This window comes from Mytilus edulis, chromosome 10, assembly GCF_963676685.1.
Source record: "Mytilus edulis chromosome 10, xbMytEdul2.2, whole genome shotgun sequence".
In the NCBI taxonomy this organism is placed as follows: Eukaryota; Metazoa; Mollusca; class Bivalvia; order Mytilida; family Mytilidae; genus Mytilus; species Mytilus edulis.
Window position 1 is genome coordinate 29,249,997 of NC_092353.1, and position 25,088 is coordinate 29,275,084.

Consider the following 25,088-nt stretch of genomic DNA (forward strand, 5'->3'; position numbering starts at 1 on the left):
AAATTAATTTAGGTTGATACGCGAGCAATTTATTCGCATATCAATATTAAAATCAAATTTACATAAAAGTTCTATAACCTGCTTTTCTCATTGACGAGATCCAGTTTTCAGTTTTCAAGGGAGGTAATGTTTTGTCACTAGATTACCCACTGAAAAAATAATAAGCAAGACAACATGTACAAATAAGTATTCTTTAGCTTTGTAAAAAAAGCCATGCTCTATTATCCAATAAAATTAGTTTTCACATGCGTATATTGACTACGGCAGAAAAATGAATTTTATCAAATTGGTATGCATTTAATGTATTTCATTAACTCAAAACACTTTCAAACACTAAAATGATACACATTTTGTTACTAATACTTTTACAATGACAACAATGTGTTACAATTCGAAATTGATATATTTGACCTAGATACCGCAACGTTCATGTTGGCTGTTCCAACTTCAAAACCCCTCCCTCTGAAAAACACGTTTCATCTATCCTGTTAAAAAGGCATGTATATAATGATTTCATTGAAACATATGATCTGACAATAAATATAAAATAAAGTATAGGTTATTATAACTGTTGTACTGAAATGACAAAATTGTTTCATATTTATGATAAAATGTATTGAATCGAATCCCATTCTCCTATTTAAAAAAAGGCGTAATTACCAATATACCACCGAAGTTTCCAAAGCATTTAACAAATACAACAAGATTGTCACTCAGTTTTAATTTTAATCATCATGTAATACAGCATTTTAAATCGTCAGATGCACAATGGCGTGCACTTTCATCAACTTTACAGGGTGAAGCTACCGCAAGTATAGTCCAAATAATTATGACGTCTGGCAAGGCTATTTTAAATTTTTTTCTGGGACGCCACAAGGCTATTTTAATTTTTTTCTGGAACTCAACAATGCTATTTGTATACAAAATTGGACACAAATATCGTTTTAGTAAAAAAAATTGTTAATTTCTGTTTCAATTTTGAATTTTAGAAAAACAACTTTGCGAAATTAAACTGGTTTGAACTAGTTGGATACAAATCGACAGGGAGTTTGATGGAAGAGCCTACACAAATACTGTACACTTATACACAGCGAACATAGAAATTACCGTAAATGACCTAATCAGAATCGAAATAATCGATTATCACTCTGGCAAAAATAATCACGAATATAATGCCTACCCATGTTTAAACTACAATAAAGTATAGCTGGCATCAATTATTTCTTAAATAAAGTACAATTCTTAAATAGGTACTGGAGTTTGAATTACGATTTTTACCCATGTCTGTGTTGTTGGGGTAAAACGCATGATAAAAAGAGAAACTATCAACAATATCAAAAGAAAAAAAGGGAAACAAAATCAGCAGCAGTAAAAGATCAATCAACTGAAATTCTAGTCATGAATATATTCTAGCGTAATACATTGGAGCTTGGCTTTTTAATTTCCATAAAAACATACTGCATTCTATTTCAAAAATGAAATGCCGACTAGCGGTATTTTTAAAATACATTGTACTTATTCAAGACGAGAAAAAAAATGAATAAATAATAATACAATGTATAATAGTGCACAAATATAACATTCATTTCCTTTTCCTGTTCTGGTAATTCAAGATATATTTGGTTGAAATGCACTAGAAATTACCAATTGATGGGAACTAACTCCGTAATTTGCTATCATTCTAACCAAAAGTTATCTGGAGATTACTCGAATTACCAGACACACAGAAACGAAAAAGCTACCATTCCTACCTCAAGATGAACGTTACTTCAAATTGGATGATTAAGTTGGTTTGGTTTTTTTTCGGTCAAATTTGAAATTCTTCTAAATTGCCTGACGTTTACAAAGACTTAAATATATATAACACAGTTCACACAGATTATAAAGATGAATAAAACAAATTTTCGTTTTTGGAAAACTGCATGGAAATTTTCAATTTCAAACAATATTCTCAAGCTTAAACTTATTAAAAATTTTCGTTTTGCCTTATTCTACATGTGTAACTTCCAAAAATTATTTTTCGAATAAAAAGAAACAATACACTATTCAAATTCAACATGCGTCGGTGTAAGTTATCACATCGGTGAAATATAATTGTATTTAATACAATTAAAACATGTGTTACGTAGCTAAAACAAGGAGATGCAATATTCGGAAATAATGATAATTTCAGATATATGAGAAGGTATATTAGACATGTAATTACAATGTTTAAATTAATATTTACGGATGGACAATAGTATCATTTTAATATAGATAGCCTATAACCTATTAGATGATACAATCAACAACTCATGTTACTTCATTTAATTTACTGATGATTATGTATAACATATCAAAAAAATATACACACAATTTTTTTTTTTTTTTAATTTTGATACAATCATCAATCTTTAAGTGTAATTATTGTCAATTTTTTAATATATTATGTGCGTAAACAACACAACCTGTTTCGCCAATTCTTTTTAAAACCTTTTTTTTTCAAATTGGAAGGATAATATTAAATTGACTTCGATTGACAAATACGTACCCGAATTCGTCAATATATCTGATCAATGACGTGTCCACACGTGGGTTTATCATGGATGCACGACTGGGAGTTTTCCTTTTCTTGCTTGTGACAGTCCTACAGACAGTAGTCGGTAAGTTGAAATTTTAAAGATGTTATGTAAATATTATCTGTATGTAGATATCCGAAAGGTTTGTTAGTTTTACTTCCTTTTTAAAATTAAATACTTTTGAAAATTTGTGCCTTTGCACTCAATAATCATATAATTATAAAATCAAAATTATTCTTAAAATAAAGGTCAAATTAGAATAGAGGATGTATTAAATTTAAACATCGGTTATGTACTATTGCATAGATCGATATTTGCTGAGTTCTAATTATTATTTGTTTTTATTCTTTACTTTGATTGTTTTATAGTTTTATTTTTGTTGGAAAAAGGGGTTAGTGTTGAGGTCGTTGTTCCAAGTAAAAAAATATTGGTTTACAGACTAGCAGAATATGTTTCATACATATCAAGTTTTAAAAAGATAATACATAATTTACCCAGGGTTTTTAAGAGAAATATGATAAACATTAAGGTCCAGCTCTCAGCTTACAGAGGATATAATGTTATGTGCAAAACAAAGTGTATCATGTTGCTATTACAAACAAAATTCTAACTTTCTATTCATATTTTTCTTTTCCTACTGACTGTATATTTTTGTCAAAATATATTAAAATTGTTCACAATTATCATTTTATTTTCGGAAATCAATTTTCTTTTATCTTTTACACATCAAGATACACTACTTAAATCTTTTTAAGGGCTTACATGGAATAATATATGTGTTGTTAATCAATGTGTCGGATTTTTTTCAAAACAAAATGGCATATAAACAAAGCAAACACTCATATATGATTCCATACATGCGCATTACGTTCGTTTTTATATTTGTTAAATGATTTTTGCGAGTTTAAGGTTCATTATAACAAATGGACAAAAATTGCTGTGTTTAGAGTACAAAAAACTACTCCGAGTACAGACTACATTCATCTTTCTTTGATGGTACATGCATACTCTATTAATAAAAAATATACCGAACATTTTATCCCATTTACGGATTAGTATTAAAAGTATTGTATTTCAGTGAAGAAAACAAATAAGAATAACTTCTACTTTTTTCCGCCCTACAGACTTGACGAAGTCTAATGGTAATTGGTCACGAAGTCTTGTGGCAAGTGGTCACTTTGTCTAATGGCAAATGGTCAGTGGATCTAATGGCAAATGATCACAAAGTCTAATTACAAATGACCAGTGAATCTAAGTAGACATGGTAACCATTTGCCATTAGATTCACTGGCAATTCGCCATTAGACATGGTGACCATTTGCCATCAGATTCACCGGCCATTTGCCATTAGACATAGTGACCATTCGCCATTAGATCCACTGACCATTTGCCATTAGGTTCACTGACCATTTGTCACAAGACTTGGTGACCAATTGCCATTAGACATAGTGACCATTTGCCATTAGGTCCACTGACCATTTGCCATTAGATTTAGTGGCCATTTGCCATTAGATTCACTGACAATTTGCCATCCGACATGGTGATCATTTGCCATTAGATTTACTGACCAATTGCCATTAGACATGGTGACTATTTGCCATTAGATTCACTGACCATTTGCCATTAGACATGGTGACTATTTGCCATTAGATTCACTGACCATTTGCAATTAGATTCACTGGCCATTTGCCATTAGACATAGTGCCCATTTGCCATTAGATTCACTGGCAATTCGCCATTAGACATGGTGACCATTTACCATCAGATTCACGGACCATTTGCCATTGGACATAGTGACCATTTGCCATTAGACATAGTGATCATTCGCTATTAGATCCACTGACCATTTGCCATTAGGTCCATTGACCATTTGCCACAAGACTTGGTGACCAATTGCCATTAGACATAGTGACAATTTGCCATTAGATTCACTGGCAATTCGCCATTAGACATGGCGACCATTTGCCATCAGATTCACGGGCCATTTGCCATTGAACATAGTGACCATTTGCCATTAGCGACATAATGACCATTTGCCATTAGACATAGTGACCATTCGCCAATAGATTCACTGGCCAAAAAAGCAAAAGTGTCGGACAAAAAGCAAAATAATCGGACAAAAAACAAAACGGACAAAAAGCAAAGGACGAAAAGCAAAAGTGTCGGACAAAAAGCAAAATAATCGGACAAAAAGCAAAACGGACAAAAAGCAAAACGGACTAAAAGCAACGGACAAAAAGCAAAAGTGTCGGACAAAAAGCAAAATTATCTGACAAAAAGCAAAAACGGACAAAAAGCAAATTGCGGACAAAAAGCACCGTATCAGTCGTCGATTTCGTTTTTTCAATAAATACTGCTGAAAATTGAACAATTTTTTGGAGTAAAAAAAACGTTTTTTATTTAAAAAAATTAAATATGACTTTTTAATCAACATATACTTATATATTTGGGCTCGAATTAAAGCAAAGTAATTTAAGATAGTAAGAAAAATCTAACTTTATCATTTAAAGCATTAATTCTCACTAAAATAAAGTCAAAAACGTTATGGTGGACCCAAACAACGGCAAGAAATGAACATTTGAAATACACATTTTTAATTTATTAAAATATTTCTAACGGTGTCGATTTGGCCAAAGTGAGATATGTTATTCTTTGAAAAAAATGGAACGTCATAACGTCTTGAAAAATATTTTTCACCGTACTCATTTTTAGACTTATATCTCGAATTTGACTTACACAGTCATCTCAGTACCAGAATCTATGACAAACGAGACGATTTTAATTTTGAAATTATAAATTTCCCCCACCTTAGTAGCAATATACCAACTTCACCTGCACATGGGATATATATTTCCCAACTTATTCGATATTCAAGAGCTTGCAGCTCCTACTCAGACTTTGTAAAACGTCATCAGTGTCTGAGTAGAAAGTTGATGAAACAGGGGTATGTCAAAGAACGTCTCGTTCTTTTTCTAAAATAAGTTCATCGGAAGGTACCAAGACCTTGTTGATAAATATTCCGTATCAACTTCTCAAATAATACACGATGGTCTTGATGTATAGATTCTGCGTACTGATGTTGTTTATCATCTTAACAACGTGTTTTATAGTTCTTTCATTTGTCTTTGTTCTATTATTATTATTACTTTTACTGTTGAATGGTTTCATGTGATATCCGTTTCACGTGGCTCGGTACTTATACATCTCGTCAATGTGTTCGTATTGGCTTTCAATTTTTGTGGTTTGTTTTGTATTTGCGACTTTTTGTATTTCTTTTGTTCTTATAACGTGACTCTGTACTTTAAAAGATCCCGTCAATATGATATTGTTCTATTATATGTCATTATGATATATTTCTATTATGAATTACAACATACGTTGAACCACAAACGTCAAAATCATTCAATCGCGTAGTGGAATTAACTATTTTCGGATTCTTATAAATTCTATATATAACTTTTGGACTAGTTTAAATCTCGGTCTATTTCTTATATTTATTCTTACATACTTTTGATTTTTTAACCCTGTATGCTAACATTCCCATGAAAATTTTAAAATTGTTTGTACGCACATTGAACGACAAATTTATGTGACGTATACAATTTTCTGACGTCAGACACTCAAATCAATAAATGTGTTCGTAGATAGTAGATGTTTTTGTGTTTTGTTAAATTGTTCCTTTTAAAATTGTTAAACGATGATGACTGATGTACCCATATTTTGACTAATTTATTTATTGTGTCTGTTTATTTAACGCATCAATGTAAAAATATCGAAAATTGATGAGACTGTCATTATTTAAAGTGAGAGGGTTAGCGCTATAGAACCAGGTTTAATCCACCATTTTCTACATTTAAAAATGCCTGTACCAAGTCAGGAATATGACAGTTCTTTCCATTCGTTTTTGATGCGTTTTGTTATTTGATTTTGCCATGTGATTATGGACTTTCCCAATTGATCTTCCTCTAAGTTCAGTATTTTTGTGATTTTACTTCTTTTTTTTTTTTGAGAAAAATTCAGAAATATGATATTGTTTACTAAATCCCTTCCGTAAGCCTCACAAATTGCACCAAAAATTAAGACGTTTCGGGAATAACGTTATATTTCCCCGCTAATTTTTCAAAGGCAGTGCGACGGCAGACAAATGTATTTATACACTGTGACTTTGTTGGATAGTTGTCTTGATAGCGCTCATATCTCATATCGCATCTTCTCATTTATAATGAACTAGTATATGGACGAGATGACAATTCAGTTAGTTTTACAATGAAGTGTTTTTCTTACACTGATTTATATTATACCGTCTATAATTTCACATATCGAAATTAATAAAAAGCTAGTGAAATTTTGCAACCAAACACTTGTCTAAAAACTCACTGACTCTGTATTATTTATTCATGTTGCAGTTTAGGGCTTTTTATTCTTTATAGGTTTCTAGCTTTAACAAATGTATGTTGACTCTTAGTGTTTTGAATTATATGTGTCGTTCGGTTGCTGTCGTATTAATGTATACATTTAAAATCTCTTTCAAAACAAAAGGATTGATTGGACAGGATATAGAAATATTCACATCTCTGGACTCTCACGTCGTCCGACAGTATATCTTTGCTATAATTAGGTGCGGCCGTTTAGCTGCTAGAATGTATAAATTTACAGCCTCGTTTAGTAGAAATAAAAATGTCGTATATCATATGCATAATGTAGTGAGAGTTTCGCGCATCTATAGTTTAAAAACCATTTAAATAAATGGTTCAAGGGATATCCGAACCTTGAATAAGATCTCTTAACAACAACAAATGTAACACGAATCTTCAAATAAGTCATATGGCTGATTTTAACACATCTGTTGCGCCATTTGCGCTGTAGATGTCATGAAAAAACCCTTTAATTTACAAAACAGATCAGAAAGACAATAACTTGAGAATAAACTCAACCTAGTTTAGCTGCATACAATGTAACAACTGGTGTAGACTACTAATTCTAACATGACGTCCTTCAAACGCTTTGAGTACACACCCGTGGTAAAATATGAATATATTGCCAGTGCTGTTCCGATTGTACTCCCACGTCATATGCTTTTTTATGAATGAGATACCCGACGTCATAGAACAATGACGTTAGAATGTAAGCATTTTACGGGAAAATACACGCTTGTGAATCCGAAAATCATCACAAGGAAACATACACAAATGATGCTAAAATGTGGCAAAAGCCCTTTATTGTACATCATATAAGACATATAAATAAATTATCATTCAAATTCATCCAAAACTGTCTAAATACATTATTTTAAATAGTTTAAGCATTTCACTAATGCAGTTTGCTCCGTTCTTTTACGCTAGTTTATTAGTGCGTTTATTTATGGGAACGGCAAATATTTGCCTACACCTAGAGCGCTTCGATCCAAAAGAATTGCCGTATGTGACCTATCAGAATCGAAATAATTCATGGGGGCTTGAATATATCTAGATTTTACCACGAGTTGTCCCTTTATGCCGATATTTTACCCCTCGCTATCGCTCAGGGGTAAAATATTTGTCATAAAGGGCCAACCCGTGGTAAAATCACGATATATTCAAGCCCCATGAATTATTTCTTAAATAACTATATTATTATTGATTATTTCAAACAAATAAATTAAAAGTGAAAGCTGCGGAAAGAAATTCTAAAATTTTCGTTTAAAAATAAAATATAGGTAACTTTTTTTTTACCAAAACTGGAAAACATGTTTCAAACAATTATCAGTTGAGAACTAATGATTATGCATTACTATTACTATATGCTACTAATAAATTGATTGCTTCCGTGCTCCAGTGGCAAATATATCACGCATATTTACGACGAGGCGAAAGTGGATCTGAATAAATGATTGATACATTATTAAGATAAAGGGTTTGCTAGTGGTAAAACGTATGCCGTAGAATAAAGTTGAGTTATGATCAAAATCTTGAGTTGAATTATATTTATTTCCTCATACATAAGTAAACACTAAAATCGTCAGATATTTTTCACTTGTATTTCAGTGTATATATTACAATGTTGTCCTATTTAAATTTGTTTTATTACGGTGTCGTTTATCATTTAAAAAGATTCTGCATATTAGCACTTCAACGCAAAGCTTGATCCTAGATGCAATGATACATGTTAGTTTATATCGTATTTTATTTTTCTCAAAGAGACCAATTTTTTTAATCTTTCTCAAGTCAAATCAAACTTTGAGTTTTCTATCCTGATTGAGAAAATCTCGGATAAACGTGATAAAGAATTATTTACACTTTGTGTCGCATTCTAATGGAAAAATTAATTATTACGCATTTGTTCTCGTTGTTCTTTACTGTACTGTATATTGAAGATAATTTTAATAAAACGGAAACTGAAGTGAGTATGGTCTATAATTATAAAAAATAATTGCAGTTCTTTTATAATGGACCAAGAGGACAACATCTTTAAGATATGACTTCTATTTCTGTTAATATGCTGTATGAGTTTTCTGCCGATTCCCGCCATGCCCTTTCCTTTGAGGAAAGAAACCACCCTTGCCAGACTGCCATAGCTTGTATGGTGATCCCGTTATGACGTCGTTGAAACAACGTTAAATTACGGAAAACAATAGACGACGGTTACGTTTGTTATTACCTCCCCAGAAACTGTTGGATTAGTCTGTTTCCCGGCAGTTATTGAAATTCTTGACAATATTTGTATATTCCGAAGGCATACTGAATGTTTTACGGAGGGGACCAACCTACTGTTGGATATGCCCTTAACAAGGGACTTTCCGATTCGAATTTTTCTGGGAGTTCGGTATTTTTTGTTATTTTACTTTTTTACCTGGTTTTAGAGCCAGTATATATAGTATAAAAATAATAAAAAAGTATAAAAATGCAACGACTCATCTTTTTATCAGATTACACATAGAAAAAGTGAAATAAAAAAGTTACAATAAAAAGCTTGAGTAGATTATTCATTGCCTGAGACCTTTGTAAAATGATAAGAATTTAGGTGGTAAAGAGAGATTGGGAAATACCAGTGGAGTATAGCTAGTTATGAAAGATACCAGGCTTATAATTTGATACGCTAGACGAGCGTTTCATCAACATTGACGTCTAGATCAAAATAATCATTGCCTGGAATAAGAACACCCTTAGTATTTCGAATAATTCATACTTTTGCAAACAGTAAATGTATAAAGAAAAGATCACCATATAATTGTTATTCATGTAAACTCCGAAGTGCTGACTACTGGGCTGGTGATCTCCTTGATGACGAAACGTCCACTAGCACTGGCATTGACCCAGTGGTGTATTTAGTTATCAAAGATACCAGGCTCATACTTTGATATGCTAGACAAGCGTTCAATCGGTGACGCTTTGATCAAAGTAATTTTAAAGCCAAACAAGTAACCAGTTGAAAGACATTGAGGACGCAAAGTTCCAAAAGTTGTGCCATATACGGTTCAGGTAATCTTTGCCTGTGATCAGAAAATTCTTAGTATATCGAATAATTCATACTTTTGCGAACAGTACATTTATAAAAATCACCATATAATTGATTTTCATTTCAACACCGAAGTGCTGACTACTGAGTTGGTGATACCCTCGTGGACTAAACTTCTACCAGCAGTTGCATCGACCCAGTAGTGTAAATAGTTATCAAAGGTACTAGGCTCATAGTTGGATACGCAAGACGCGTGGTTCAACAACATAAGACTCATCAGTGACACACAAAGGAATATAATTTCAACAAGTAAAACATTGAAGAGCATTGAAGACCAAAATTCAAAAAAAGTTTTGCTAAATACTGCTAAGGTAATTTATGCATGGGATAAGAAAATCGATATTTTTTAGAATTGTTTCGTTGTAAAGATGCTATTATATACAGTCGAACCTCGTTGTGTCGTACTCGGTTGTGTCGAAAACTCGGATGAGTCGAAGTAATTTCTCGGTCCCGGCATAATTCCCGTTTGATCAATGCATGTTAACATCTGATGAGTCGAACTAGGATGATTCGAATTCTCGGTTAAGTCGAGGTAATTCTTAAGTCCCGTCGATGTAGAATTGATTTAAATTGACCCCAATGTCTCGAAGTTCAAAATTTTAAAAAAATCGAAAGAAATAATAAAAACTTTAAAATTCATAACGGATGTTTTTCTTGTTTAACCTATTCATCTTCATATCTGTATCTGTATCTGTATCTGTGTAAGGAATTCCCTCCTTCAAAGGAGCACTTCTTTTCAGAATCGGTTTAAAAGTTCACAATATATATATTTACAGGACTATATTTACAGGGGTCTTTGGTAAACAAAAAAGTAAAAATCTACGCCCGTGGGGTGAATGCTGGCTACATTCAATGGCCCTTTCGTTTGTTTGACGGTAGAGCTTTCAAAAGTTCATTTCTTTTGGTATGTAACGCATAGCACAGTTTTCTATTTATATACTCCACTTTGAAGCAGTTGTCCATGCATTTGCATCTACAGCCACATGCGCATAATAATCTACTTGGGTCTAAAATAAGCTGTTTATTTATTACTAAGCTGGTTAGGTTAAAGCATTTATCACAGTTTTTAATGCTACGAAGAAAGCAGTCTAATTCATACAAGTATGGTATACGAATATTATTCAGAGGTTTACAATCTAGAATAAAATGTTCAACAGTTTCTGAATTTTCGTTGCAGAGAAGACAAGTTGGATCTATTGAATTCTGGTTAAATGCAGCCTTATTGCTTTGCAGGTAATAAGTTCCTGTTAATAGCTTTAATTTTGGTTGTAGGCGGCTAATATCTTGTGCAGAGGTACCAACACTTGCCAGACATGGATGAATATTGTACCATAGAATATTATTTGCAGATAAATTGCGAAGAGAGCTGAATAATGATACTTTTGTCCTGAGTTGTTCATACCAAACGTTGTCCACTGCCTTCTTAACAATTGCTTTCCATCTGTATCTACTGACCGGGTTCTGTATAAGTTCATGAGCTGATTGTAGGTTATATTGTGCAAGTAAGCAACGTATTTTAGAAAACCAGTTTTTGGAGTTAAATCCGGATATCGAGAGTTGTCTTTCTGCCAGATCTTTTTCAACGGATGATTCCATACCACAAATCTTGTTGTATATGTTTAAGGCTGCTTTGTGTATAATGCCTTGGAGTGGTATAACTCCTGCTATAGTATAAATTGCTGCGTCCGCCGTGTTGTTGGGAAGAGACAAGATCTGTTTAATAGATTTTCGATAGAATACTTCTAGTGGCTCTAATTGTTTATTGTCTGGAAGAAGAATGTCAATTCCATAGATGAGAACGGGAAGAACATAAACGTTGAAAATGTGAAGACATGTTATTGGATTTAGCCCATTCTTTCCATGCAGACCAGCCCCCATCAGGCTATACATAGTTCGTCTTGCCTTTGAGATGTTTTCATCAACATGGATGCTGATAGTTTTTTTTAAATCAGAGCTGTGTTTTATGCCAATAAGTGATTAAAGCTGTGTAAACATACTTGTTTGTAAAATAGTAAAAATGACATGTTTATGATGACCGCTAATCAACACCTTTGTTGATCGTCCAAGCGGAACTTGAATGTGCTGAACCTATTTCACTTGGTACAAATGTATAAAAACCAAACGAATTTTAATGACCCAAGTTGAGATTAAATTAACCATTAGAAAAAGAACAATAATTAAAAGGATTAAAATATTTTATTAATTATTATGAGTTTGACTTTTTAATCTATTGTAATAGATGTGCCTTGATGTGTCTATGTTAATTCCCCTTAATTTGGACAGATTAATTATTTAGTATTTAAATGTTTATTTTAAGTTTAATTTTATTTAAACACAGTAAGATAAAAGTAAGGATTGTTAATTTAACTGTTTTAGTATTTAACTTTCGATGTTTTTATAATGTTTTATGAATATTTATTTATTCAACTTTTCTTCAGTACCGTTTCAGTTAAAGTTACCCTGTTTAATGACAAGTTTAGAATATCATTTGATATTCAGTCGGAGTCGGCCTTGCACAGGCCTCCAAATATTCGCCGGACTGTATCAGTTCACTTGAGTTTAGAGTTAGCCACCACTTCGGTGCAAATCTCACTACTTTAAAAACACAACGCGAAGCAAATTTACTTTATTTTTTAATACTAACTCTGAGAACACTTCCATTTCATTTTACCTTTGAAATTACTCTATATTTGAACTTCAGTTTAGAAAGTTTTCTGACTCCTGTTTATATCCGATTTTGTTTAATACATGCAATTATTGTACATATGTGAATAAAATATAGTTTCGTTTGATCATTGTCTGTTGTTCAGCCATAATCTGATATCAGGTATCCCAATGGTCGAATAGGGGCGAAGTACTGGCCGCTACACGTCCCGGAAGGTGTCATCACCGACCCCCTCCGTTACAAATGGTGCCGTGACCAGGATATCTGATCCCTCAGGTTTTGGTTTGAACATTATTTTGATTATAATTTCTTTTGATTTTCAAATTATTTAAATTTTTGATTTTTAAAATGATAAAGTTTGAACAGAAACCTTGTACTTTTGACGGTGTTAGTGCTGATGTACAAGATTATTTTATTCAATTTGAAGCAGTTAGTTTTGGAATAACTGGAATTTTTCTGAAATGGCTCTTCAGTTAGTAATAAATTTAAGAGAAGAAGCACGAACTATTTTACGTCTTCTTACTCCTGTTCAGTTGCAAAGCTACAGTTTTTTGAAAAGGTTGTTAATGCAACGTTTTAATCCTAAGGAAAGGATACTTTTTTATAAATTTCAACTGAAAAATTGTACAATTTTGCCAGATGAATCTGTGTTTGATTTTGAACATAGATTAAAACTTTTATGCCATCGTGCATATCCAGATAATTTCCATAGTATGGAACCTTAGGGTATGGACATTTTCATTGACAAATTAGAGAAGGAAATGGGAGAGTTTGTTCGTTTTAAGCATCCTGCAACTTTTGATGATGCTATATTTTTGGCTACAGAGTTTGAGTCTTTTAAGTTGACAGTTGAACCTGTTGAATGTGAAATTAAGGAAAGTGAAGAAAGTTTAGATTTTAGTTGTTTGAAGTCTGGTTTTGCTCAAATTGTCAAAGTTTTTAAGAAGCTTGTTTATAGGAAGTTTAAAGTTAAAAAATGTTTTAATTGTTTGGTAGTTGGACATATCAGAGCTAATTGTCCCAATAAAGTTTGTAAAAGTGTCAATTCTGTTCATGTTGTTGAAACAGAAAAACCAGTTTCTATTTCAGTTAATTCATGTCATAAGAATGTGACAAAATCATGCAAAGTTGTCAAAAGAGTTCAAAGTTTATTTCCATCTGATTTGCATAGCTATTTATCTGATTATTTGACTTCTAACATGGATGAGTTTTCTTGTTTGAAGGATAAGCCAGTTAAAGTTTTCATATAGTATGTTTTATTTGTTTTAATTTGTATATTTAGTATTTTACTTATTTTGTCAATTATATTATTGTTTAATAGGTATGGTTTCAAAGTTTTTGGATTTGTTGTTTTTCTTGGTCACGTTAATGAGCCGGTTTTGTTATCGAAACCACCCTCAAAAACGTTGTTTGATTAGATTGTGTTTTCTTTAGATGTTGGTTTGTTTAGATTGTGCTTAAGTTTTTTGTTTGAATAGGTTTATTAATGAGTTTGCTCATTTATTTGGATTTTTAACCTCTCTGAACAAGTTTTATTGTTATAAATTTGTTTCATTGGGTTATGGTATTCCTTTTGTGACTTTTTGAAGTCATGGCAGAAATCTATTGAGTGGCAGTTAGTTTATGTGCGAAGACAACCAGCTGATATAGTAAGCCGTTCTGTTATCGAGAACACCTTTCTTACTTTTGGTACAACGTTTGATCATCTTGAACCCGGAATCACATGTTAAACGTGATTCTGTGAGATCTACAATGGTGGACTAAACCTGGTACAACGATGGACTTTAAGAACCCGAAAACAGATGTTAAAAGTGTTTTTTGTGAGATCAACAATTGGTGGACTATACCTGGTACAACTTGAACCATGCAGATTAGCCGTATTTACATTCCGTTTCCGTTTGAAGGACTATTTGTGGAATGCTGTACATATGCTGTGTCCATTTACCGTTGGATATATATGCTATCGATTATTGTACTTTATAAACTGTGTTTACCGCTTGTTCCTGGACGTTTATACCGTGTGGAACTTTCCTGATGGTTGGGCCGTGTGTTAGTTTGACATTTTTTTGACATTAATTGACATTTTGTTTGCATTGTTTTATATTGTTTATTGTTTTCAACACATCTATTTTAAATAATTTTTTTTCCCAAATATTAATTTCTTTTATTATTAAATTAATATTTGTCCTTAGGGGGGAGGAATGTAATAGATGTGCCTTGATGTGTCTAGGTTAATTCCCCTTAATTTGGACAGATTAATTATTTAGTATTTAAATGTTTATTTTAAGTTTAATTTTATTTAAACACAGTAAGATAAAAGTAAGGATTGTTAATTTAACTGTTTTAGTATTTAACTTTCGATGTTTTTATAATGTTTTATGAATATTTATTTATTCAACTTTTCTTCAGTACCGTTTCAGTTAAAGTTACCCTGTTTAATGACAAGTTTAGAATATCATTTGATATTCAGTCGGAGTCGGCCTTGCACAGGCCTCCAAATACTCGCCGGACTGTATCAGTTCACTTGAGTTTAGAGTTAGCCACCACTTCGGTGCAGTTCGCCACAGATAGTCACCCCTTTATGGTGCAAATCTCACTACTTTAAAAACACAACGCGAAGCAAATTTACTTTATTTTTTAATACTAACTCTGAGAACACTTCCATTTCATTTTACCTTTGAAATTACTCTATTTTTGAACTTCAGTTTAGAAAGTTTTCTGACTCCTGTTTATATCCGATTTTGTTTAATACATGCAATTATTGTACATATGTGAATAAAATATAGTTTCGTTTGATCATTGTCTGTTGTTCAGCCATAATCTGATATCAGGTATCCCAATGGTCGAATAGGGGCGAAGTACTGGCCGCTACACGTCCCGGAAGGTGTCGTCACCGACCCCCTCCGTTACACTATGAACACTGTTCACATTCTTTAAAGATTAGTTATGAAAATATTTTCGCGAGTGATTCCATAATTTATAGTGACTGACCTTTGTAATTATATGTGTATTGATTTCATTTGTGAATGTTGTGCGTTGGATCTAAAAAATACGGAACATAAATACACAATCATATAGTATTGCATAGCAATATAATATTTCCCACAGAAAGTAACCAAAAGTTATCGTGCAATAAATTCTAATATTGCACTAGTGCAATAAATCATCAAAATTTATGACGTCATCAACAACAAAATCTTAGTTTAAACCAATTTATACTTTCAAATATTATATTACTATACAATAAAAGGGTTATTGCATGAATATTGGGGAATATTGTCCCGAGTAGAATTTTATATTGCACGAGCTTATCGAAAAAAGCACAATGATCAATAAACATGCATCTAGTTTACAGAAATCACATATTGGTATTTCATACATTTCAAATATATGACGTCACACTCGACCTCGGATGAGTCTAATACTTTCGTCGGGTCCCTTCGACTTCGACACAACGAGGTTCGACTGTATATATATATTGACTAAAATAAAAATTAAATAATAGGTTCATAATAAGTATGACAAGTTTATCTTAATAAACAACCCACGGTTTCTTTGAGACATCAATCAAATTTTAAACCACAATCATATGATGGTATATTAATGTATGTTCGAGAAGAAAAGTCTCAATTTGATTTGCATATATTTAATGTCAATATATAATATATATAAGATTTGTAACATAAACTTCAAAAGACATGTATATCACATTCTAAAATATTAAACCTTATAAAAGAATGACAATTATATAGTAAACTGAGTATTTCTATTAGTTTAAGTATGACAACCATCATCATTTTGAACAATATAAGAACCAACAAATTTTGTTTATCTGTCGTTGGGTTCTTTGTATTATATATCTAAGTATTTGAACGTTCTTCATTCAATTCATCTAAGCCTGGTCACACAAGGATAAGACCATCCTTAGTATTGAGTTTTCGTCGGAGTTCAGTACTTTAGTGATTTTGCTTGTTCACCTACAAAAGACTCATACAAGAATACAAGAACCAACATACTCTGTTTTGAATATTTGATCTATTATGATTATGCTCAAGTTTCTGATTGCCTTTGTCGAAAACAATTGTTTTTTTTTTGTGTATTTGGTAGCTGATTTGATAATAGCTGATTTTGATTGATAACGCAAAGTAGAAAGGGATTGATATAAGTTGCAAAATGTGTTTCCCAATCCACTATCAATAGATATGTTTAAACTAAAAAACGGTTTGATTTTCTTTATAGTGACTTTGAGGAAAGATTATACTCATTTTAGTCACCTCTCTACAAAAGAGCAAAATATTTATGTACAGAATCCTTTTAAATTTCATGTTTTTAAGCCAGGACACTATCGTTATATGAAATTAAAGAATTTGTATTGAAAACATTGTAGTGGGATTCGTGAAGATTATTCTTTAGTTTTCTATGTTGTGACTTCTCTACTACTATTTTATTGGTTGTCTTTTTTATTTTTAGCCATGGCGTTGTCAGTTTTTTTTTCAATCTATGAGTTTAACTCTCTCTCTCTCTGGTATCTTTCGGCCCTCTTTTAAAGAAGCTATGCGATTGTATGTTGGTTAAAATTATACTTCGATTATATTTCGTGTCTTTAAAAGTCGTTAAATCATTAAACTTAACCAAATAAAAAATCAGTTTTCACAGTAAAGCAGGAATTCTAGTCCATATGAAATTAAATTTTAAACAAAAAATCGTAACAATAAAATCCAAAATATAAATACTTCTCACTAAAGTCTCCCGATCAATGATAAAAGTGCAAAATATATGTCACGGTTAATGGACATGATGCATGCGAAACTACTTTATTCTAGACATCAAGTGCATACATTTATAATATAACGATTTTGATAATAGTCATTTATTTCTGCATGACAGATGTAATAAGTGACTGATCTAGGGATATTTTCCTTCTGGCATTACGATTTGTATACCAGGTAAGATGTTAACTTTATAAACTTTTTTGACAATATATTAAAAGGCTTTAAATCAAAGTATTTTTAACGCGTGAAAAACAACTGTCATATTCCTGACTTGATACTGGCATTTTCAGGGGGAGGTGGATTGGTGTTTCCTTTTCGGTAAGTAGAAAATATATCATGCATGTTTTGAGAAAAATAATAAATGAGAAATATTTCAATTTGTATTTTTTATTAAAGATAAGAGACATACTTGGTATATGATTAAATCCAGGTTTATTCATATTTCCAATTCGATTTTCCTGGGAGTTCGGTATTTTTTGTTATTTTACTTTTTTTTACCTGGTTTTAGAGCCAGTATATATAGAGTTTTATCGGTAATTTGTACATTTTTCCTTTGATGTGTACTCGCTGATAATTTCAGTATCAGTGGACTGGCCGTGATATAAAAATTATTGGGTTAGTACGCAAATGACATGCGCGAATACAACGCGTAAGGATCAATTTCCCCTTTCATTCACAAAATTGCGCGTGATTTTTATCGCAGAAAGGCACGAGATTTTTGGCGAATGAAACACTTGACATTGATTATAACTTTCACAAAGTTAGTTTAGCCTTTTTTGTTGTGAAAATGTGAACAGAAAATGCATGAAAAAGCGGACAGACTTTAGAAAAATGCTCTCTCTATAATTGATATCTATATGAACTTTTTATTGAAGTACAACTAACACATCGTCCATGGTTTTCCAATCCGAGTTTTTATTCATACAATTCCAATACATAGCCTGGTGCCGTTCCAAGTAGTTTTCTTTTTCTGTTTCTTGAGAAGTATTTGTTTTACCTGTTCAGTCACTATAAAGTGTTACAATTGATGGTCGTCGGAGCTTAAAATACAATATTGTTATCTCCATTCTAACGAAACTGACAGAAAACAACGTTAAAACATGTATTAAAAATCCGCTTGCGCGTACGTCCCATAGCATCAATTGTCAATTGATGCCATGTAAGAAAGTGACGGTGTCCAATCAAAATGAACGTTACAAGCGTTGTTGCACTATAGAATTAAACACATTTTTTCTAGAGGTTATTGATGTGTAAACCGGGCCGATTAACTCACAAACTGAATAACAGTCCGAAGGACTTTTATGTTGAGTTTGTGAGTAAGAGCCCCGGTTTACACATCAATAACCTCTAGAAAAAATGTGTTTAATCCTTATAATTCTTCAGCCAACATTTGTGATATTTAATAAACATTTGTTTTGTTGATGACGACTATACATATATATTTACCATCAAAAGCACAATGGCAAATCGTAAGTAAGGAGTACGCCGCCATCTTGACTTTCTAAAATCCATAAATGTCCGATAAATACAACTGAATCTTAAATGAAATAGCACCTACCTCAAAAACTTCATTTTAATTAAATGTTATCCGAATTTGAAGCGTACACGTAACGAAATAATCTTTCCCTTGAAAATTTCCATTGATATGACGTCGTGTTTTGTCATGACGTAAATTCGCCAAATCCTTCATGAAATTTCGCGGAATTTTATTAAATTGTATTTTTATACATTTTCGAAGCTTTAGTGCTTTAAATTTCTTTCCTTTTTTTGTGTGTTATATATGCACTAGAATATTCACAACTGTTATGCAATTGTGAATATAGTTGTTATTCTTGGAAATTTAAATGTGGATTTCAAACGTCCAATTTGCGATTTCTTTTTCCAAATAGTGCACCAGCAAGGAAAATTTGTACAACGTTTTTTAGTTTAACGTTTATTTTTTGGCGGGAATTAAATAAATAATATTTTTTAAAGATCCTTTATGTTGATAACATTAATAGGTTATGGAACTAATTTTCGAGATATTCGTTTTGCAGAAATAGGGATTAAAGCCATACTCTGACTTTTTCCTTATATTAATAATTGACATTATATTGTTCTCAGATCGTTGACAAATTAATAAAGAATCTGCATAAACTTGGTAAATGACCTTTTAATAGCAACTACTGAAGTTCAATGGAAATAAATAGTATTTGAATTGAGGCACAAAAAATTTCCGCTGTATCGTACTTAAAAAGCCAAGGATACCGAAATTCTTAGAAAGACACTGACTTTTTGTAGAAAATGACATGACCGCACGAATCTTATAGTGATTAATGATATTTTATTTAAAGTTTAAGTTTATTTAATAAAATTCAATTCTAGAAGGACAGTCAGTCTTGCTAACACTACTGACAGTGGTTAGTTAACTCAAATTTGGGGAAAAATCTAAATATGTTATAATAAGACGTAGACTATGCATTGCACGTGACATTTGTAAATTGATACGATTTAAAAAATTGAGTGTAAACAAGAAATTATTTCGTTGTAAAGATGATTTTCATATTTGCCCTACTACCTTAAATAGGTTCAAAATAAGTTTAACAATTGTATCTACAAAAACAATCAGCTACACATGTACATCACTTCTTTTGAACAACATGGTGCACTTTCAAAAACATCATGTAACACCTGAAGCGTTTAACTGTAGTTGAATGTTTTGTAAAAAAGAAATTTTTTAACATAATTTGCATATGTTAGATGTTATTATATGATAGTGCTTGTAAACTCATAACTTGAACTTATAGTAAAATATATGTTACATTTTAAAAATAAATTATGTAAAATCTTACTAAGTAATAACAATATGTTTAAAATGTCTTTCTAGTAGTAAAATCTAGCCACTGCGAACGTCTTATTAAGATTTACTGTTGACCTAAACGTGAAATATAACAATTTGTGGACATTTAAATAATTATTGAATGCATAGATTCCCCTGGGTAACAAGTTTGTCGTTTCCGTGCACTAGTATTTATGTTTTACACTTTGATTGTAAATTTATTTGTTTATAATTTTTAACATTATACTGCGGTTGTTTAGAATACAGATATCCATTCTGATGACACATACAAATTTTGTAGGCAAGCATGAAATTTGACGACATTTTAAAACACATTGGTGAGTTTGGATACTATCAGAAACGTCTCTATTTGTTGTTATGTTTGCCAGCTATCAGTACCGGGTGCTATATGATGATGTTGGTCTTTGTTATGCACGCTCCAAAACACAGGTATGAACTTAAAATTAAATAATTTTGTGTTATAATTATAATTTTGATTTGATGAGTAAGAGGATGAAAAGATTGGTGTTTATTGTTCAGCAACAAATATTACATGGTTATATCAGGACGGAACTATGTCATTGCGATATCATTTGAAACCTAAGCTGAACCAACACGCGGAGACAGATTTTAAACGTACAAGGCAGTAAGATAACACTACGCAAATAGATAGACCCTGACACATAAACAAAAAACACCGAGAAAATATTGATTGTTTGTTGGTTGTTTAACGTCCAGTGGCAAATATGTCATGCATGTTCAGGACGACACCGAGATAATAAGTTTTCTCTCAGAATCGTAATGCTGATAATAATCAAGAAAGTAGCGATATAAAACTATGCAAAGATTTCCTCTCAGCACCAATTAAATCAATGATTAAATTATGTGATAAACATAAACCAACAAAAGTTATTTTTCCTCATGTTGAGACACATCTAAAGCTAGTTTTGAGATTTCAAACTTCCCCACCAAATTATTTTTTACTCAAAAAACTAGCAGACGCAATGAGTGATTATAAGCATGATCAACAGGCCTGATCAGTAAACTAAAAATATTAATTAAGATGATTTCTAGACGTGTTAACGAAATGCGCATCTGGTGCAAGAAAATTGGTACCGTTAATTTTATAACTACCACTGGGTCGATGTCTCTGCTGGTGGACTATTAGTCCTCGAGGGTATCACCAGCCCAGTAGCCAGTACTTCGGTCCTGACATGAAAATACGGATTTTTTTGTGTTATTAAAATTTGCTGTTACAAAATGATAGAAATTATTATAAATTAAGGAATGTATCTCCCTCATGCAAAGCTCTGATTCCTTCGTTACCTGTACGCTTCAAATTCGGAAAAATTTACATAAAAACGGCGAATTCGAGGTAGGAGTTGTTTTATTTTCGATTATGTAGTAGTAATCGAACATGTGTTGATTCAATCATTTCAAAATGGTTGTCCCTCCTTAGTTACGCCTGGTCAACTGTGGATTTGACGGCGACTTTTAGCCAATGAAAAAAGTTGTTACATCCAAATTGCATTAGAATTTTATTTATCAATATAAGTATCGTGAAATGGGGGAATAATGCTAGATAATGAGTATCTATATTATCTTGATACAATTTAATAATAATAAAAACGTGTTGCCTTTTATTATGTCACTGACTTATGGTATTGCCTTTATGGCTAACAATTACTTGCATATAAAAAGGTAAGAATTTACTAATCTGTAGACTTGAAAAATGAAAACAAATTTATCGCAATGAACAATCGTAGTATTATTTAGTTCTATATCGTTTTTTCTGTAATGGAAGATATCATATTCTCTAGTTTAATTTTTTTTTTAATTAGAAATTTTTAATTGATGTTTATATTAATGTTTCATGTTCTGTCCGACTCGGCTTCTGTTAAAATCATTATTTATTTAGGTGGACGATACACATTTTATTACTAGATTTATGATGTCTGTGGTAGAGACGGCAATGTTTTCTTAACCGTCTCATGACTTGGTGCACGTGTTAATTTTTCAATCTTTGTCAGGTTTATTCAGTCAGTTGCATTGATAGTTAGTAGCAGTATAGAAGTGCAAAATTCAAATCAATATTATTTGGTTATTTCACAACTTTTCACAACTTCCTTAAAATGCCGCCAGTTCGTAAAAAGCGTGTTTCCAGTAAGAAAAGTAAGAAAAGTGACACACCAGGCCAGTTGTACAGAATTCCAATACAGAATTGACGTTTGACGAAGTTAAAGAAAAACTAAGGAAGCAAGGCATCAGGGCTCCATCAACTTTCACAAAATAGCAGTTATTGGAACTATTAAATTAGAATTCAGGACAGGATAATACAGTTATGCCCGAAATTCCAGCATTAACTCAACTTACCACCAGTTTAAACAACATGGAGCAAACTGTTCAAAATCAAGGTACTTTAATTCAGTCGCTTTTAGTTCGAGAATCAAATATCATTAGTCAACCTGCAGTCGTTAATGATATAAATAATGGAGTACATCATGATACAGGATCTTATCACACTACCAAGGTTTCCTCAGGCATGTTTCCGCATGTTCAAGCAGTGGCGCCGAACGTTCGGAAGCAGATTTTAGAAGGCAAGTACATTAATCTGGCTACCCTTCTTAACAATCAAGAAAACGTACAAGATTACAAAACCGTTGATGAATCTGACGGGTCCGTTCTGTTAATCAAACATCGCGATCCCCGCCTTCAAAGAAACTTGTCTATACAAGAATTTCTAGAAGCTTTCAATATTTACAAAAATATTATCTGTGAAAAGCAAGACCGACGAATCGAATTCGATATGTATATTCAAGATGTCATTGATATCTCTGCAAGATATAAAGGTCCCGTTTTCTACGAGTATCACAAGGCTTTCGCAAGTAAGGTAGCTGCTATGAAACTGACCCACGGTGAAGTTGTAGATTGGTCCATCAGAGACGAAAAACTCTATTCATCCATCACAAGTGGACAAATAATTAAAGAATGTGAAACATGCGGTAGTCTTGGGCATCTCACAGCTGTTTGTCAAACGTTACCAAGCTTTGATCAATTGAATAATCGATCCAAACCAACTTATAATCAAACTCATTTTCAGAAATCACAAGTAACGATCGTGTTGATTCCAATACAGATATACGAGGACGCCCTGTTCTTTTCTTTCGTGGTCGGGAAGTGTGTAACAATTTCTTATCAGGAAAATGTTTCAAGGGGACAAAATGTTCATTCGCCCATGTCAATACTAGATCATCTACTGGTGCTACTACGAACAGTAGGCCGTCACAAGAACAAGCGCAGGCAAAAAATTGACTAGTGTCTACGCCTATTGATATCGATCAACTTGAATTTGAACTTACACATTATCCAGATAAAAATTTTGTTTTTAATTTAATTAACGGACTTCGATACGGTTTTGACACAGGCATAAACGTACTACCAAGTAAATCTTTGGAATGTAAGAATTTATTGTCTGCCAAGAAATTTCCCGATGATGTTACGAAACTGGTAGATGACGAACTTCGTAAAGGATACCTTATTGGACCATTTACAAAACCTCCGTTTGATACTTATAGAATTAGTCCGATAGGTATTGTTGAAGGAAAATATTCAAAAAAGAAACGAATAATTCTAGACCTTTCGGCTCCTCACAACAATGATGAGCATCACAGCATCAATGATTTGATAAATAAGGAAGACTACTCATCAACCTATGTAAGAATTGACGACGCTATAAAAATAATTAAGTCATTAGGAATTAAAAGTCAATTATGTAAGTGTGACGTAACCGATGCATTCAAATTAATACCTGTACATAATTCTTTATGGCGATTTTATGGATTAAAATGGAATGACATGTACTATTTTTATACTCGTTTAGCATTTGGTTGCCGTTCAAGTCCCAAGATATTCGATACATTATCAGTGGCAATATGTTGGATCTTACAAAATAATTACGGTTTGCGGCACGTGTTACATTTTTTAGACGATTTTCTCCTGATTAACAATCCTTACGTAGATGCTACAAGGAATATGAACACAATGTTATATGTATTTAATAGTTTAAAGATTCCTCTCAGCGCTCATAAAACAGTTGGTCCATCTACTTCATTAGAATATCTCGGCATCATTCTCGATTCAATGCATATGATTGCTAAATTACCTGATGAGAAGCTTGTTCGAATTAAGGATATTTTATATAGACGTTCATGTACTAAGCGTGAAATGTTAAGTTTATTGGGTCATCTCAATTATGCATGTAAAGTAATTATACCAGGGAGATCGTTTGTGTCGTATTTATTGACATTAGCACACTCCGTAAGAGAACTTTATCATCACGTTACAATTACAAAGGGATGTAGAGATGACATGGCAATGTGGTTTAAATTCCTAAGTCAGTGGAATGGTATATCATTTTTTATCAGCGATAAGATGAAGCCCGATGAGGAGTCTTTCTCAATCGCTTACTTAGAATTGTATCCGATTGTTATATCTGCTATTTTATGGGGGCATGAATGGTCTACTAAACGCATTCTTTTTCATTGTGATAATATGTCTAGTGTGTACATTATTAATAAGGGTCGTTCAAAGTGTAACGTAATTATGAATCTTGTTCGCCGTTTAACTTGGTGTGCGGCTAAATTTAATTTTGTTGTACATGCTGTACATGTACCAGGGAAAGAAAATAACATAGCAGATGCTCTTTCTCGTTACCAGACGAAGCGGTTTCGACAATTGGCTCCGGACGCTTCGCCAAATCCATGCACCTGCCCTCCTCATTC

At 32.4% G+C, this 25,088-nt stretch overlaps 2 protein-coding genes across 5 annotated transcripts in view; both read left to right on the forward strand.

Annotated features, from left to right (window-relative positions):
• The first annotated feature begins 2,528 nt into the window (after positions 1-2,528).
• The window catches only part of LOC139490840 (organic cation transporter protein-like), a 54,233-nt gene continuing 31,673 nt past the window's right edge, over positions 2,529-25,088 (forward strand). The window contains exons 1-3 of one of the 4 annotated variants that reach the window (XM_071277905.1): positions 2,560-2,642; positions 17,605-17,663; positions 20,609-20,757. In XM_071277905.1, coding sequence (XP_071134006.1) covers positions 20,615-20,757 — 143 coding nt within the window. In that variant the 5' untranslated portion in view covers positions 2,560-2,642; positions 17,605-17,663; positions 20,609-20,614. Of the gene's footprint in view, positions 2,643-17,604; positions 17,664-17,779; positions 17,808-20,608; positions 20,758-25,088 lie in introns of all 4 variants that reach the window. The other 3 variants (XM_071277906.1, XM_071277907.1, XM_071277904.1) reach the window with 3 other exon arrangements.
• The window catches only part of LOC139490850 (uncharacterized), a 28,740-nt gene continuing 25,794 nt past the window's right edge, over positions 22,143-25,088 (forward strand). The window contains exon 1 of the mRNA XM_071277928.1: positions 22,143-23,749. Coding sequence (XP_071134029.1) covers positions 22,649-23,623 — 975 coding nt within the window. The 5' untranslated portion in view covers positions 22,143-22,648 and the 3' untranslated portion in view covers positions 23,624-23,749. The remainder of the gene's footprint in view (positions 23,750-25,088) is intronic.